This window comes from Malurus melanocephalus, unplaced genomic scaffold, assembly GCF_030028575.1.
Source record: "Malurus melanocephalus ecotype Western Australia unplaced genomic scaffold, MMel_1.1 scaffold_219, whole genome shotgun sequence".
Lineage (NCBI taxonomy): Eukaryota > Metazoa > Chordata > Aves > Passeriformes > Maluridae > Malurus > Malurus melanocephalus.
The window spans coordinates 285,015-303,291 of NW_026623451.1; the positions used below are offsets into that span (position 1 = coordinate 285,015).

Here is an 18,277-nt window from a genome sequence, read left to right on the forward strand (position 1 = left end):
CGGCTACCGCCACTGCCACCGGCGCACACACCGCCACCGGGCCCGGCTGGCGCGGGGGAAACCGGGTCTTGCTGGACCTGGCTGCCGCGGGCAGGTCTCGCCCCTTCTKCCGTAGGCCCGGGCCAAAAATCCCCCCAAAACATCGGGGAAGCCCAAGGAGGGAGTTTGGCACCCCCCGAGGGGCACAGCGCGTTCTCCTCGCTCGCCGCCCGCTCCCCCAGAGCTCTAGCGGGGCTCTTTTGGTTGCCAGAGTAGCTCTCGGGATCTTTGTGCTCAGTAATTCACCCCAGAGAGCTGACTACAGCTTCCAACAGCCACCGGGGCTTGCTTTCAATTTCAGATTGTTTGGGATGTTCTCGGGTAACATTTGTCCTGAAGGTACTCTCAGTGAACGTTGGGAGTTGTAGTCAGTTCAGTCCCAGCACTATTCCCTCTATTAGGGGCAGGWCTGGTTGGGGTTTCAGTTTTGGTTTTGTTGGTTTTCTATCCCCTTAGATCCTGGCACAGGAGGGAGGCTAAAGCAGAATACAGCAGCATAAACTTGTATATTGTCACATTTGCTAAGATCCCATTCCCTAACTTTCTGATTATACTTTAATTTCAAGTGAGGCTTTAATAGAGATTGAACAAACACATTTTTAAGGGAACTGTGCTTTTGATTCCTAGATTCTGCAGAAAGGAATTATGAGTTTTACAGCTTTTATCTTTGTACGCTGCTCTCATGTGGCTTGCATTCCTTYCTTCTATGGAAGGTTCACTTAGACYGTGTTAATCTGTATGCAACAGCCCCAATGCATCAGTCCAAGGATGTTTTAGGCTGGGACAGTTGGTAACTGATGCAGTTTTCAAGCCTCGCATCAGACCCAGGRCCCAGGAGAGCTGCTGATTATTCATAACAGTTAGAACATGAATTGTTGGAATGCAAACTTCCCTCTGGCCATCTGCCACTGGGACTTGGCCTTTTATGGGGATACACCCCAACAGCCCAGCTTGGGGGACCTGTCGATCCTTGGCCTTTTTCCTGGCAGCATCAGTTAACAGCAGTGATGCTTTTTGTAATGTGAGCACCTGCTCTCCAAGGACCAGGCAGAGACTGGTGCCTTKTGCTGCCAGCACCTGTCCCACCACAGTAACTGTTGGCCCTTATGACCATTATGATTTTTTTTGCGCTGGTGACCCCTCCTTTATCTCACAGCAATTCCCCCAGGCTCTGGTTTTTCTAGTCCTTTTGTCCTTGCAGTTTCAGGGAYGCTTACATTGCTGGAAAGCAGGATTGGCCATAAGGTGAGATGGTTTGAAGAGTATTGGCGCTTTTAAAAGAACCCTGTCTTGACAGAGCTGTGATTGCACAGATTTGATCATTGCTATTTAAACACAGGAGGGCGTTTAATATTTAAACTGATTGTGAGCACCTTCTGCTGGAAGTGCCTACTACAGCAAACCAAGCCTCCTGGTGTGATTAATGAAATCCATTGTGGCATTAATTTTCATCTCTAATGCTTCCTTCAGTGTATAAAACAAAAAGAGATTACACTGAGATGGTTTTAATCTCCCAAACAAAGCCCRAAACAAACCCCATAGCTGCAGCTGTTAGGATAGGGATGAAGAAAAGCTATTGCTTGGATGGAGAGGAAAAAGCACATATAAATCAGTGAAATGTATTGTAAATATGCCACCATCTTAGGCATCTATACAAGCTTAATGCTCTTTTGGGGACTATTGAGTGCAAAATATAACTGTGTTATCTGSAGTAACCCTGGATTAAGCTTTGTTTATAGCACAACATGTTATTGACTTCCACTTAAAAGAAATAAATTAAAAATCCATTGTCCTGTGAATTTAATTATTGATTTGGCTTTTTAGAAATATGTTAGGTCACTGCTTTTTAAATTCCTTTGTATGYTACTTTACTAGTATTTTGTTTTTATGTGTCATCCCATTCAAATACTTACGAAAAACTATTAAGAATATAACAATGCAGTTTCTTTGTGATGATATGRTGGCATTATCTATTAGGATCCTGAAATGTATTTCAGCTGAGAGCTGGGATGGTTGCTGCCCTGAAGTGGACACTCAATTCCCATTTCTGCTCTTCTTCCCCTGCTTAAGCTTRGTTATGTCCTTTGGAGAATCTCAGCCCAGGAAACACAAGAATTAGTTACGGGAAACATGTCAGACATAAGGTTGTTTTGTTTTAATTGCACTGCTGAAGCCTGATGTGAGACTCYACTCCCCAGGTACTGAGGACAGCAATAGTGAGTAGCTCTTGTGGAGATTTAGATCAGGCATTTCAAGAGCTGATGCTCTTGCAACCCAGAAGGTTCCTGTGTGTACAGAACAAATGATCCTTCAGCCTGGAAATCACTCCAGGGATGGCCCTTTCTGAAAATGCAAAAAGGCCAGAATGACTCAAGCACACAGAGAACCAAGAGCAAGTGACTGATGCCACTGTGATGTACTGTGATGTAATCAAAGAACACAGAAATGTCACCTTGCCTAGGACATATGAAGGTCTTCTTTCTGATATTAGAAACAAGAGTAAAAATAAAGCATAGGTATGAGAGAATGGTATAAGAGTCTCTGTGAGAATATCAGTCATTCTTTTCTTGCTCAGTTGAAAAACTTGCATGTCTGTTTGAAAAAGATAGTAGCAAAAGACACCCTAACCCTAACCCCAAGCCTAAACCCCAACCCTAAACCCTAACCCTAATCCCTTTGACTCCTTACATGTCAAAAGGACAGAACTGACTTTGTCCCTAAGTAATTTCTGCTTCTTGCTTTTCCCCATTCCACAAGTACTGAATCCAGTAAATAAGCCATGGGGAGAGTTGGAGAACTTGACTCAAGGAGCCATCCAGGGCAACCTGGCAGTGCAAATTCACTCTGCTAACAGGTTCCTAAAAGAGCAAGATACTGAAACTGGCAATCCAGCTTAAGCTGCGGATACAGCAATGGGTATTGTCCTTCCCAGAGGGTCAAGGAGAGGTGAACTCTAAGCTGTGCAGGCTCTTCAAGCCCAGTGTCAAGTATATTGTTAAATCTGATGCTTTGAAATCTGTATTCTTCCTTGCAGGGATTTCACTGGTTTGTCTGCTCACAAAGGAAGTGTGGCAGAGGGTCTGGACCTTTTGTGGTTACACCAACAGATACTGGAGCATGTAGAACTACATGAGCTGAGCAGGACAAAGCATTTTTCACACATCAGAAAAGCTGCAAATCCAATAAATGTCCAAGTGCTTCAATCAATACATTCACCTCAGCTGTGAGGGCAGCACTCAGAAAACAGGCGCTGCAAGGGATCATCCTTTTTTGTTTAGAGTAAGGGGAGAAAAAGGTGTGTTGTGGGAAAGTCACAGCCAGACCTGTAAAAGGAGGTTATTTTCCAGTGCTTTTAAAGCAGATTGTGGTGAGAAAGGAATTCCCATCAACATCCTTAATCTTCCTGTCAGCGGGCTGACAGACTTTCAGGGGAGGCAGCACAAGCTATCAGATTTCTTTTGCCATTCTCTCTCTCTTTCTYTCTCCTCCCCTGCCCCACTCCCACATTTTTGAATGATTAATTGCCTTATTTTTCTCTGTGTTTTCCTGCACCTTATTGCTGACAGAAGTTTTACTTTTTCTGGTTGTTTGTGTACCTCTGTGCTGAGGAGTTTCACCCACAGCCTCCACTGCTGCAAGAGGTGCAGGCAGCCTCAGAGTTTGCAGTTACCCTAATGAATAATTAAAGAGAGATGTGTCTTGCTTGCAAAAGAGGCCAGAACTGCAAAGCCAGAGATAAGACTCATGAGTGACCTTTCTTTCCCTTTGTTTCTGTAATGTCCAAAGCTATCCAGTATGGCCAGCTTTTCCTTGGTGATGAGTAGATGAAATACAGAATGGGAAGGTGTAATTTGCAGAGCTTGGTAAGGGTGAAAAACCCAGAGATCTCTTGTTAAACAGAAGGGAAAGAAAATTGTTGACTGTTAGCCAAGCAGGATGGAGTAAAATAAAAGATCATCCTGTTTTTCCTCAAGGCTCAGTATCTCCATAGAGTTTCTGACAAGTTTGTTGTTTCCCAGGGTTATCACGTCAGGTAGAGCAGAAAGACCACTCATCCACCAAGGTGACTCATGACACTAAAGTCAGGGAAAACATCCTTTGACTGCTAAGGGGGTAAAGCATGGCCTGGATGACTCAGGAGTGTCCAAGGACACAGCCAACACCATGCTGTRCTCACCCTGCCTGTGTGTAAGGAACAAGGGGTGCAAAGGGAAAAGAATAAGGGAGCAATTTGACTTGCTATATGGCACACAGGAGTTAGATGTAACTACTTTGTAGTATAGGTTTTAGTCTCTTTGAGGTATGAAGTTTGGAAGCATTCTGTAACAGTCTCCAAAACAAAGCTGACAATGCCAGAACAAGCAGAACCTCTGGAGGTGGAGGAGTTGCATGGCCAAAGTTTCAGGCCAGCTTGATCTGTCTGGGGTACAACACCAGCAATTTGACTCTGGGTCATGCCTACCTCTGACCTTACATACATGCTGCTTTGCACCTGGGGCTCCTTCTTGACTTACCATGCTCCAGGTAGACTCTGGACACAGGATCCAAGCTGGCTCCTTCTTAGTGGGACAATCTTCCAACACTTATGCCAGAGGGCTCCAATCCTCCCACACACTTGTGCCAGCTGCAGGGATTGCAGCGTGTGCCATCAGCAGCGTGTAACAGACTGCTGGAGCTGCTCAGAGATGCTGAAGAAGCTGCAGAGAAACAAAAAATGTCTCAGAGACATGGTGAGCATGACAGGGTGCAGAGCTGGGCTGAGGCTGTACAAGGTGGGCACTGCACACCTGTGTAGGAGGTGTTGGGTCTGAGTGCTTCCACACAAACACAGCTGTGGGCTTCTGCAGCCTACAGGAGAAGTAAAGATTTATTATTTCCATGGGGAGATGTACACCTACATCTAGGCTGGGGCTGTGTTTTTTAATGAAGTAGATGTTTACAGCAGTAGGTGTGCATTACTGCCTCTTGAATCTTACCACATGATGATGTTTGCCAAGCTTTTGTGGAACAAACACTCCTATTAAGAATTTAAAAGTAGCCCATGCCTTTGCTCATATGAACACACAAACTGAGAGTTGTTCTTGCTTGTATTTCTTTACACCCAACCCTTAGGTCCTAAAATTACCTGGCATGGTGTGGGCAAAGGAGTTCTGCAACCATTAAATGGCTGGACAAAACTTCTTGCTTTGTTGTAGGGAAAGTATTTGTTCATTATGATCTTGCTCTGCTTCTTAGGGATATGCTGTGATTTGTAAAGACTTGTGCTAGGAATGTTGGTCTTTGATCTGGCAGTACTGGTTGTAATTGACCATGTTGACACAAAGCAATGTGGGGTTTAGTGCAGCCTCTTTCACTCACTGTTGTGGTCAATTATTTCCTGATAATGGCAACTCTGCCAGGTATTCTTGCTTCATTGAGCAATTATGTTGTTATGGAAACTGGTTTTCTATAAATTAAAGAGAGGCCTGATTCACTTCCTGAGAACAAGAAATTTGAAAGTAAAAAGTACAGGATAACAGGGTTTTTTATTAGCTATATATTTATTTGTGTAATTACCAATCCTTAGGGCTGTTAACTCCTTGGTGCAAATTCCAGCACCTTCGTGTGTGTGCAGGATCTGCTCAGTTGTCCCATCATTAGGAGCCAGACAATCCTGCCCAGGGGGAGGCATCCTGGGTATGTGCAGCACAGAAGCTTTCAGAAGGAGCTTTTGCAGCAYCCATTACCTATGAGAGTAATCCCCTTTCATGCTCTGAGCTGTTTCCTCAGCACTTTTCAGGAGCATGAACTACGATAAACATGTGGGTGGAAAACCATTGAACACAAGTAATTAAGTTGCTCCTGGTGAGCTAAAGCTCATTCTACATGGATGAGGGACCCTGCATTAGCTTGAGATAGTCAGTGTTATTCCCTAGCATCCTTCTCCTATTTCATGCTTTAAGACTGTGATTTCTTCTGTTTCTTTTTAACAGTTGAGTTACTTAAAAGAACATCGTCACCTTTTACATGTTCAGCCCTCAGGACAGGGGCCACACTCAGTTTCCCTGGGCCCCAGAGTGCTCTGCACTCTCAGGGGCAGTAAYCTCTCCTCCTCTTGGCTGTGGAGGTACCTGGAAATCTGTCTTTTCTCTGTCAGCCTGGCCTTGGGGAGACCTGCAAATACTAGGGAACGAGTTTCCAGATGATAATATGTTTCCCTGAGCAGTGGGGTTTAATTTGGGAGACAGTAATCAATCTTGCTGTAAAAATAGCCAAGTCTTAATCTCTCCAGAAAAATTAAAATCTTGTGTCTTCTCATTCTAGTTGCTGGTTTCTAAATCCCCTTCAGTTTGTCAGCACCCTTCCGTTTCACAGAATGGCAAGTTGCCAGACTGGTGTATCATTTCCCTGGGGTCTGCTGCCCACGTAGCAGGTATTCAAATTCAAAACAGCAGACTTTCTAAGAGTGCAGGACAGCTTCGGCTGGCAGGAAAAGATTTGGGTTTCTTACAAATGTGGTTACATATTGCTGTATGAGAACAATTCACAATGAAATGAAACTCACTATGAGTGATTTCCATTTTAAGCTCGTATTACATATAGGAGTTTTCAAGAGAAAAGAAATTTCCAAATAATAGCTAAGACATACTGTTGAATTTAGGGTAATGCTTTCTGTTGTTTAATTACCTGCGGTAGACTGCATTATCCTGCTAGAAAGGAAACAGCAGAACAGTTTTCATCTGGCAAAAGTAATTGCACAGGCTTAAAATGTAAATTATTTTCCATCCTTTACATTGCTCAGAAAACCAACGTGTCTTTTTTCCCCCATTTGGGGAATTGCATCACAAACAGAAGCAGGATGTTGAAAGTTTTTTATTTTCTTGTTTTACTGCAAATATAAGAACTCCTCTGTATAGCATTGTGCAAAGGTCCCTGAATGTTGCACATGGCATCTGCTTTTGGAGAGAATGCAAAACCAGACCTTTCCCAAAGCTACACACCATCCCTCCCTCTTGTGTCTGCTTTCCAAGGAGCCCAAAGCTCTTCATAGAAACTATAATGAGGCAACTCTTGGGGTGACATTGTCCTGTWATCCCTGTCCCCCTTTCACAGAGGGATGAGGATAAACCAAGGCAGTAATTTGCCAAGAGTCCCCAATGCCAAGTCATGCAAATCTCATGATCAAATAGTGACCTACAGTCTTAACCCTTAGATGACAGTTTCTCTTCAAGAACCAAGTCACAAAAGGAAAATAGAAGAGTTCCTATTAATATCTCTTTGCAATTACTATACTGCTTTGTTTTTTGAGATAGATTCCCAAGGATCAAYGAAGGAGCTGCTGTAACATAGCTGAAGTCACAGATATGTAACAGTGATGGTATAAAAGAGCCAAACAGAACTAGAGCAAGAGAGAAGGTTGAAGCTCCAGAGGGCTTGAGATCAAAATACAAGGCACATGGAAAACATGAAAGAGATTGGTTTTAAATATTAGAAARGACCAATGGAGAGGATGAATCTGTATAACAGTAATTTTACTGGTCAGTTTTAAATTGTGAAATAAATCGTGCTTGTAATTTTAAAAAGTATTTCTTTGTTCCTGCTGGGAGGACCTCGTTGACATCAGTTGTAAATGTGTTAGGACAGAAAAATCAAAGTGTTTAACTGCTGYGAGGCACTCTCATTGTATCATAATGCCTTTTGAAGCGGTAATTCAATGATTGATCAGAGAAGATCTAATTAACTGACTACATTATATGAAAAAAAACAAGCATGGAGAGAGCTGTGATACTCTGGGTATCACATTCATCAGAATCTTTGTTCTGCTGCATGGGTGTGGGTGTTCTAACAAAAAGCCAAACCTTCATTCAATAGATCACCTAAAAATAAATCTTAAGATTAAAAGTTTCCTTTCTCTTTCTTTCCTGCCTTTCCCATATTATTGCTTTGCATACTTCTAGACATTTTAGGAAGTGCATAGACCATATTTGTCACTAAAATATTCAGCATTAAGCTAACTGCTTAAATCTAATATTCACCCACACATGATCTATTTGGAGGTGAAATTTAGATATGAACATTACCTTAAGAAAGTGCCTTCTATTCTTATTTCCAATTTCTGCCTTTTGCTGTACAGCACTCCATGCCTGCAGGGGCTGGGCAAACTCAGTCGCATGGGGAATGACATTTATGAACATTTAGTGCAGCCTCAGTGTGAATTCATAGCCAACTTCTCCCATGGGGTGTGTGAAGGCAGTGATGTGACAAAAAGGGAGCCAGATACTATTCACTGGGATCAATGAATACTTTGACATGCTGTTGTAGAAAGATAGAAAGATTTGGTGCATATTTTGCTTACTCATTGTCCTTTCATCCTGGATGTAGACACTGTTAAAACTCCACAGCAATTCCGGCTCTGGGTTTGGCTGAATGCCCTTTGGTCTGTGATTCCCCTCTCTCTTGGAGATCAGGTTATTTTATAGAGCTTCCAGATCTTTGCCTGCCTAGAATGACATGAAATCAGCTTTGTTGAGCAGGAAGGAAAACATCATCAAAAAGAATCTTTTGTATATGATTTCAGTGCTGTGGGTTAGCTTGCCACATATTTGGGTATCTAGTTTATTTCAGCAACACTTTACTATTAAAAATACATCTTAGTTTAAATAAACATATTTTTGCCTATTTTAATCATTCCCTTTTAGGCTGGTGTCAAATGTAGCCTTATGTGAAGAATTTAATTAATTTTTGATTCCCTCGCTGTTTTCATTAAAAGGTACCATATAGACAGACAAATATTTCTTTCCCAAATTTACATTTAAGTGAAGAAATTTCAGCGAAGGCCAAAAGGGAAGGAAACAACTACCTTCCGAACATTCCATTACTGAATATCCTCCCAAAAGAGGCTGTGTGGCTTCCCATTCCACAGCCTGGCTTATAATCCTTGCTACTCCCCGGGTCAGCCTTGTGTAGTTCAGTATCAGATACACACTGTGTCAGTTTTACTCCATTTATTTAACTTAACCCATATACAACTAACTGAAATATTTATGGATTTGCCCTCCAAGTGTTTTTGTTTGTTGAGTCTTTCAGAACTTACTCAGTGGGAAAAAGGAGATGCTTGCACAAAACATGATACGTCTGCAGGAAATATTGCCTCACTTTCTGGAGCACACCAACATTCCTCTCCAGTGCAGAAGCCTCCTGGGAACTTGCTGTGGGCATGAAAGGTARGAGGTCACAGTGATTTTTAGTGTGTCTGCACATGCGTCACCCTTGGTTGGTTCGCCTTCTCTCCTGATACCTTACCAGCTCAACACGGTGTAGCATAAATAACCTGAAGTGCTGTAGCCACCAGAAATTGGAAAATCATTCAGCAGCACAGCATGAGAGCCATCCCCAACTAATGGAGGAAAGGCCTGTGGGTGAGGGAGGTGATTTATGGGAATCATCTCTCAACTGCTATAGAATTAGTTCCCAGAGTTGGAAAAATAATCTGGAACAAAGGAATCTACATCTATGGAAAAGTGCCTCGCTCTGCACTTCAAATGCTTTGTTTTAAAAGCTGGATTGTATTTATAGAARTTGAAATGGGGTTCTCTTGTGCCAGTCTTTTGTGTCTAGAATTCTAACATGCTTCTATTGAACTTTATCTGGCTTTTTCTGTTACCATTAATCRTATCTATTAGTTATTCATCTGTAGAACCTTCCTTTATCTCAGTTCTTTGAAGAATAAGAGCAGTTTGAGTMGTTGGAGAATGCTGCGTAGGACAGTAATTGTGTTTATAAAACAGAAACATTATGTTCCTCTTTATTTACAATCACTGTAAATGGAAAATGCATCTATTGTTTGTGTTGCTCTGAAATTATGTATCATTCTTTCAGACACCTGAGGACCCATTATCACCTCYAGAATTTTTGTGTTTGTCTGTGAGAGAAAATGCCCTTTATTGTCCTATCTCAGAAACATCATCTCATCAACTGGGAACTGATTTAGAATTCTTTTAATTCAGCAGATCATTAGAACATATATGGCACTTSCAGGGAATATTAAACCATGTGGAAGCAATAAAAGACTGGCAGTTATGTCTGATCAACAGTAATAGTCCAGGATCTTGGGAGAAAATGATGTATTTTAATTCAGAAGCCTATCAACACTGAACAAAGCTAAATTTGTATTTTTAGCCCATTACAAAAATACCAGTAGTCGGAAATATTTTTGTTTTGTTTTGCATGTGCTTTGTTGTTGTTGTTTTGTAGATTGTGTTTGTTTTGTTTTGTGATTTTTTTGGTGGGGATAAGGGGGAAGGGTGAAAAGACAGACAGCTGCAAGGACTTGCAGCACATTCTGATTCTTTATTTTGTTTGACCTGATTTAACAAGCTTCCTCTGTTGAAATATCATCGTCTATGTTGGGAATTATGTCAGGAAGCACAATATGTGCAGTGTGGGTGASTGAGCTTGCAAAAACTGTCAATGAAGATCAATTATAGGAATTTTTGAATTACACATTAGATAAGAAGCAGATGACTTCTTTTCCCTTGCAACTGCGCTGTTAACTATTTTTGTCTAAATTAAAATACAGCCATAGAGGCAGTGAAAATCTGTCATTGAACGTCACAAGCTGCCCAGGCTTATTGATCATTTTCTTCTTCACGACTGAGGTCCTGCAATGCCGTGCTTTTGGCACRGAGCACTGTGCAAATGAAGCCAGAGAGCAGCAATCCACTAACAACCTACGATTTATATGCAGCTTGGACAGAAATGGTCCTTTACAAATGGTTTGGTAGGGATGAAAAGGAAAATGCTGTTTAGCAGTTGCCATTTTCTGATGTGCTGGTACCRCTGAACAATGCAGTGGGGGCTGTGTGCCCTTCTCTCATACCMCAGCTGGGCAGGCAATGACAGGGTGGTGAGACAGCCTTGTTCCTGCAACTTCATTGTTTGTAAACACATTGTATCAGCCTATTTATTGGGTATTTCTGAATGTGGAATAGCATTTTTTACCCCAAGAGGCTCCATATAAGGGGGGAAGAATTTGCAGAGCCTACACAGCTGTTGAGCACCACTGCCAGCATTGCCTGGCTGTGCCTCTGGCTCAGTTTGGAGCTGAAAAATTCCAGAAAATCAGTAGGATTTAAAGAACCCTTTTCAAGAGAGAAGTAGCAGTTCTAATTCACAGGAGCTAAAGGATATATTTGGAGGCTGGGATACTGAAAGGCATCAGAAYGAAAGCCAGGGGAACAGAGAGGACAGATGTGCAACAAACTATGCAGCCTGTGTACAAATCTCTTATTTCAGTATCTCCAAATAATCTTTATTTTGTAGTTTTTGTTCATGGTGGAATGGATGATGCCAAAGCCTCCTCCTGGCTTTAAATGCTGTCTTCTGGAGGATTTCAAGTGGTAGCTRGTGCTCTACTTTAGAAAGGTTGTTAGCAAATAACAATTACATAAGACAGATTTTGTTTTAATTATTGTTGTCTTTTGTAATTTTGAAGCTGGTTATTAGGCCTTTTTGGATAACTCTTTGATATGAAGAGCTGACTACTTTCTGCTTCAAGCAGAAAAGGTTTAAGATATGTGTGGGGTGCCTCAAAAAGTCTGAACCCCTCCCCTCATTTCCAAGAGATGAATTGCTATTAAGTTTTCTCATCCACTGGTACAATTCATCAATGCTGCATCTGATCCATTTCAAATTTTGGAGAAGATCCAAATGCACAAGATCCATCGCTCAGAGGAAAACTGGATAGCTAAGTGGTGGGAAGAGCAGAAAGCAGAAAGTATTCTACCTTAGTACTTAGGTACTTAATTATAGAGGAATTTGAAATAATAGCATAAACCCACCTTTTATTAAAAAGTTATTTTTAAAACAAAGTCAACCTGTAATACTTTAAAAACAGAGAGGAAAAAAAAGGAAAAGTTGCCTAGAGCCATTTGTTATTCAGGAAATGTTTATTCCACAGAAACTCTTTCACATGGAGTTTCCATTCCTCTTTCAAGATTTGTATTTTTGTATCCAGCCTTTGGCTAAAAATGGCTAAATGCAATTCCTTGGCAGACCATGAACATTGCACCATTGCACTGACTTCCCACCTTCCCAACTCTTTTTCTAGGAAGAATATACTGGATTTGGAGCATTTTCTTTCCAGGTAGTAAAGGAAATTTRAAAGTGTGAGAAAACAATGTGAGCCAGGCCAATCAACACAAGAAATGATGAGCAACACTCCAAAAAAAGCAATTTGACCATGCAGTGACCTCCAAAGCAGCCAGAAATTGTCATTCACTTCCTTTATGGACCTTAAATTACTTCACTGTTTGTCAGTGTTATTTCTTAATCACTTATTCATCACAATTCTTAACATGGAAAAGCTGTTTAAAAATCTGAATCCCACAATAGTTGCTGTAAAATATTTCTTGGCCACCAAGCAAACATTATAGAGCTAATTCTAGAAGAATTAAATAAAGTAACATGTAGGCTGTCATTGCTGAGTTTTTCAGGACAGGAATGAACACACCCACTCAGAGCAGSAACATCTAAAATCCGTAAAGTACCAAAATCGTGATTCCAGATTACAAAATAGGCAGGCAATCAAATCTAAATTTCTTTTAGTCTTACCTGGAAGAGTCCTTCGACATTAATGCTGTCATTGCCTCATCCAATGCTTTTATTTATACTTTGCACAAAGTGCAACGATTGTTCTTTTTTACCCTATTCACTACCTGCCATGCCATAGCAGAGCACAGGTTATTGGTTACTGGAATTTTTGGAATAAATCTTCAAAGGAAAAAGACAGTTTGATTCGAAGAATYCAGGTCTACCTCAGTATCTGATATCCTCAGAGCTAGTAAAGAGTGGGGTGTTTTTTGTTTTTTTAAAGCTATATTTTGATAGACATAGTTTGTTTAATCTGTTTTTATACTTAATTTTGATGCTTCAGTCTGATGGTATTAGTTTTCTAAAGAAATGCCCATCCCACAAACAAGCAAATTATTGCTGTAGTAAATGAAAGGGTGTATTTTCTGTGGATTTGTTGATTTAAGGCAAGGAAAAGAGAGAGTCCTGTTGTGAACATCCAGAATTCATTCATCCTAGGATTAATATATGATTAAATTTGAGTAATAAATTATAATTGTTGTCTCAGAAGAATTTGGTATCTTCACCATAAAAGTATATCTGTTCCTTTTTTTATTTTGGAATCTAAGTAAAATATARTTGTATATGGCCATTTTTACACAATTATTCCAGAGTAATTGAGTGCTGTTAGATGCAATTTCCATCTGATAAACAGCACCTGTCCTGTTCCAGGTTTTATCTTGTAGACCAGAGTTGCCTTCCCTTCCCCATCAAYGAAGACATGCAAGTGGCTCTCTAGGACATTTAAAACAAAAGATTTTTTATAATGGCTCAGATACTTTATCAACTTTGCTTTAATTAAGCTCCTGTCACTTGTTGCTCTGCAACATGTAATTCCCATTAAGTCATGACAAATTTATTTTTCAGCTGCTCCAGGAGATGTTAATGTGAGCACATCAATATTCACGTGTCTTGACAGATTGTGAGGTTTAATAAATTGCTTTCTGTAAAATAATTTTTGTGGAATCAGGGGTGTTCCTGTGATAGCACAAAGGAAGCCTGAAGCTGAGATATATAAAGCATCATTTTCTTTACTCTGCATCTACAAGTTAATAAACTATTCCTCTGGAAAATAATGAGGGATTTGTTTTAGGCTAAATATTAAAAGCATAGAAGACAATTAGGATTTWAAAAAGTGCTTCTCTTTCATGTGGGTAAATGCTCAGTTTGCACWTAAAGGATTCTTACTGACCCAATTCTGTTACTATTTCGTTTTGGTCACACCAGAAATTTATCATGATTATGTTTTGTCTTACAGGGAGATTAAACATATGGCTGTGTGTGAGAAGARTTTGGTCAGAACTGAGCAGTGTATGCTGGAATGAAGAATCCTCAGAACTAGGATTTGGTCTGAAGAGCATCATCACATATGTCTGTTTGCATTTTTAAGAATGAATCAAAAGATACATGACAACTACGTATCTAATAGGAAGGCTAWGTGTTAAAAAAGCTATTTTAATGGTTTTACTTCTGTAAATGTAAAGAAAATAGAAGCAATATATATTAAAAAAAACAGTGAACATTAGCACTTGTATTATACAACTATTACCATATTGTTTATACAAACAAAAAAAGGCCTTTAATATTTCAATCAAAATAACCTTGAAGCATATTATCTCTGTGCCTGCCTTCTAGTGAAAGTCTGTGGAAGAAACACCAAATAGCCTCTCAGGTCTTTTAAAGTTTCATTTCCTTTTTGCTTATCCCAGGAGGATTACAGCAGTGTGGTCTTTCCCCAAAAATTCTCAGGAGGAAATTAAAAATACTGCAGAAGGAAAGACAATGTAATTGTTTTCATGGTGATTATTTCTCTTTGCTTCCATATTTTTGATATGGAATTTACTTCCCTTGTCCCCAAAGATGTATTGTGCAAATATTCCTATCCCCTGTAGTGTGCATAACCACTATGTCAGGTTGGATACTCTGTGATAGTTTGGGAAAAGAAAGTGAAACAAAATGTATTAGGGATCTAAGGATTATTTAGGTCCYATTAAGATATGGTGAGAGCTACACCTAGCAAGGGGTTGTGACAACATTGGAGTCAGTGAAGTTAAACCCTTCATTTTGYTACAGAAGGTGGTAAACCAGGCATGATCAAGGTTAGGGCTGAAGAAAGAACTTGATTCATTACAAGATCTTTTAAATATTGGTGAGTTAGAGAAAAGGATAGAGCTGATAAAGCAGAATTCATTTTTTGTTCATAGAGAATGATAGATTATAGATTAGCATATAGATTAGCTATGGTAAAGGCCTTGCTGAAGAGTGTGATTTATTTCTGGGGCCCACATCCCCTGGAAGCTGGAGCTGCAGACCCATCTGCATGAGTAGTACTACAATTTGGAAGGAACAGAGCTAGAAAGATTTGCAAGATGGGACAAAAAAAATAGGGTTTTGGTCATACTTAGCTCTTAGCATTGTGATAGCACAAGCCCTGTTTATTRCTTTCTATGCATATATAAATTCATTAGCATCTTGGGAGCAGCATTGAGTGTCTTGCTGCTCCACAGATGAAGATATTTCCAAGTAATGCTGCTGTAAATACAGAAGTTCACAGCCAGATGGTGATAGGGGGAGGTCTTGGCAGCTCTTTGCCCATTAAAATATGGTGAGGTTAGTTAGGATGAGGATCTGAGCACCAGGTTCTTGGCAAAAAAACGGTGTACCTGCCTGCCTGGTCTTTTACAGTTTAGACCTCAGGCAAGCCTGAAGGGTGTTACAGTGACAAGCAATCTTGGGAACACAGTCACCTTGGAGCACAATGCAACAGCATGAGGGAGGAAAATTTGGGCCAAGGAAATAAAGGGAAACCCCTACTCTTATAATAAAATAATGTCAAACAGATGGTAACCAATTCAATGCATGGTGAGATGTCAAAACATGTTGAGCACCATATTGGGACCCACTTAGGGAAAATAACAGAGCTATTTATTCTGTTTTGCTTTTGAACAACCTATTAATTTAATAGTAGGAATAAGTCCTTGCTTTGTACAATTGCAGGTCTGCTGCTGCTCTTTCCAGTTAAGTGAGGTTATACCCAGGAGCAGCTGTCAAGTTCAAGGAGTGATACATAATTTGGCTGCTAAAATCATACTGCACTATGATTTCTCTTGACAAAAACATCAAAAGTAGGAAGGAATCATCACTTTCACTCTGAAGACTTCAGCTCATCAATTTAAAGAAAAATGMAGAATGTATTCTTTTGAACAGGTATGTATATCTTTTTTAACCTGAGACATCAGAAATGGGTACTGAGGTGTTAACACTGAAACTGCACAGTTTTTCTCTCTCCTCTCATCTGCCACTTCAGCTGTTTTCATACCATTTGATAACAGTTCTGGTTCAGCTGCATTTTTATGCTACTATTTAATTTTCCTGGTAGACATTCCTGCTTACATGAGCCTGTTACAGAGCAACAAAGAAGAAAACAAACAGTAAGTGATCTTGTATCACATGGCTGCTTCTAGCAAAATATGTATTTAAGGGCCTTCTCCAAGGGAACTAAGCTAACTTRAGCACTCACCTAAATTATGAGGAAAACTGTATCAGTCCCAAAGGCTTTTAAGTATGACCCATCTTCTTTTCCAGTGTGTGGATCAGYTGTTCCACACCACCCTACAGAGAAGATGGAAGGAGAATCAGTCACACCTTGTGRTTTGAACACAATATAGAACTGAGCTGTCAGAAGGAGAACCCAGCCCTTCTSCTTCAGCCATTTTCTAAATCCAAACTGATGTATAGAAATGGTGATTTCCCCAATGGAATTAGAAACAGGGTGGATATTTACCAATAATTCTGACAGTTAAAACTGAGGGGGTTAATGACATTTGCTGAGGAGGAGATAGGCTGGAAAAASGGAAAGRCWGAGAAGCCTGAAGTTCCCCTCTTARTTTGGATGGYAGACAATGAGACTTGTYCAAAATCTARGACAGAACACCTTTAGACATGACAGGGTTCCAGATATCAGGGCAGGATGTGMTATTTTACTAAAATGCACTACCATGACCAGTTCATACAGAGGAAGCTYTTCATTGCAGTTCTGTTTAAGAGCTGATCTCTCCTGGGCAATGCAGTTGTGGATGAGACACAGACAATGACAGTATCCTGAGTGAAGTCCAAAAACCAAATTGGCAGTGCAGATAGTGGACAATAAATTAGATTTTAAAAACTCTTTCAGGCTTAGTAACTTGAAATGAACCCACCTATGTGAGTTTATGACAAGGAATACACCAAAAATATGTCAGCATTCCAGGGGTGAACTGGAGGAGGTGGAAAGAAGCACAAATATCTAAAATTATTTGCATGGAGTCGATTGTAATAAATCCATCAGTGCATTACTCCATCAGTTAGATGCCAAGCCAGTATTAGCATCATTAAAATAAGTATTGGATAGCAAAATATCTTATTTTATGTCACTCACAGCAACATGATTATTTTTCAGGACCCCACCACCTAGGTTTCTGTTGCCAGATTAAATCCTGCCCAGACACTGTGTAACAAGGGGCTGTTTTTCACCACTGTGATGTTTGCAGGTCACATCAGTGCTCCGTGCAGGTGTTCTCCATGGACATCTCCGCACGAATCCATCGGATCCATCCTTCCACAGGGTTACCCTGCATCCCACCGAACTTTCTGATGGACGGCACGAACAGAGGTGGTGCCGAGCTGGAAGCATTTCACCAGTGCTTCACTGGAAAGTTAATCACCCACTATCTGAATAAAACGGCCATACATAAAGGGTCGTAAAGGTCAGGCAAGCATTTTACAGAAGGAAATTTAAAGCTTCTGAAAACCTTTYCATTTCCCCTCTGGCTGCCCTACCTGGCAGCATCTGCAGCCAACTATGACGTCTGCGATAGGGTTGAGCCAGCTCCACTCGGAACTACTGGGAATGAGTAATTTTCGCCTTTTAAGATTTGGCAAAAGAAAACAAACAAAAAAAACCAAAAGGGTGAAATACACATCAAGCGGGAGCAAACCCGTGAGGGCAGGGCAGCCCTAGCACTGTGTTTATACGGGATAAAGCCCTCCTCTGCCCCCTACGGCGGCCGCAGCTGGGGATGTCCCGGGGTCCTCTCAGCGTCCCCTCAGAGCGCGAACCCACCCCGCCCTCACGGGGCCGCCGCCGCTCCAGGGCAGAGCTTCCGCCCCGCCCGCTCGGGATTGGCCCGCGCCGCGGCACCGGAAATGGCGACAGGAGAACAACGCCCCCTGCGCCGTTCAAACCCCGGCGGCGGTAAAAGTGGGGCGCGCGCGGGGAACCGGGAATGGGGCCTTGGGCGGGGCGGCTCTGAGAGACCCGGGGGGGAACCGGGAACGGAGCCTTGGGCGGGGCGGCTCTGAGGGGAGCCCGGGGCGCTGAGGGGAGCCCGGGGCGCTGAGGAGATCCCGGGGCTGAGAGAACCGGGCTTGGGGCAGAGCGGCTCTGAGGGGATCCCGAGGGGCTGAGGGGATCCCGAGGGGCTGAGGGGATCCTGGGGCGCTGAGGGGATCCCGGGGGGCTGAGGGGATCCCGAGGGGCTGAGGGGATCCCGGGGGGCTGAGGGGATCCCGGGGGGCTGAGGTGATACTGGGAGCGCTGAGGGGATACTGGGAGCGCCGAGGGGATACTGGGAGCGCTGAGGGGATCCCG

At 41.7% G+C, this 18,277-nt stretch overlaps 1 protein-coding gene across 1 annotated transcript in view; it reads right to left on the minus strand.

Moving 5' to 3' along the window:
- BICDL1 (BICD family like cargo adaptor 1) overlaps positions 1-4,556 on the minus strand; it is a 50,222-nt gene extending 45,666 nt beyond the window's left edge. Inside the window, exon 1 of the mRNA XM_057374231.1 lies at positions 4,518-4,556. Within this exon, the coding sequence (XP_057230214.1) occupies positions 4,518-4,556 (39 nt within the window). The remainder of the gene's footprint in view (positions 1-4,517) is intronic.
- Positions 4,557-18,277: the final 13,721 nt, after the last annotated feature.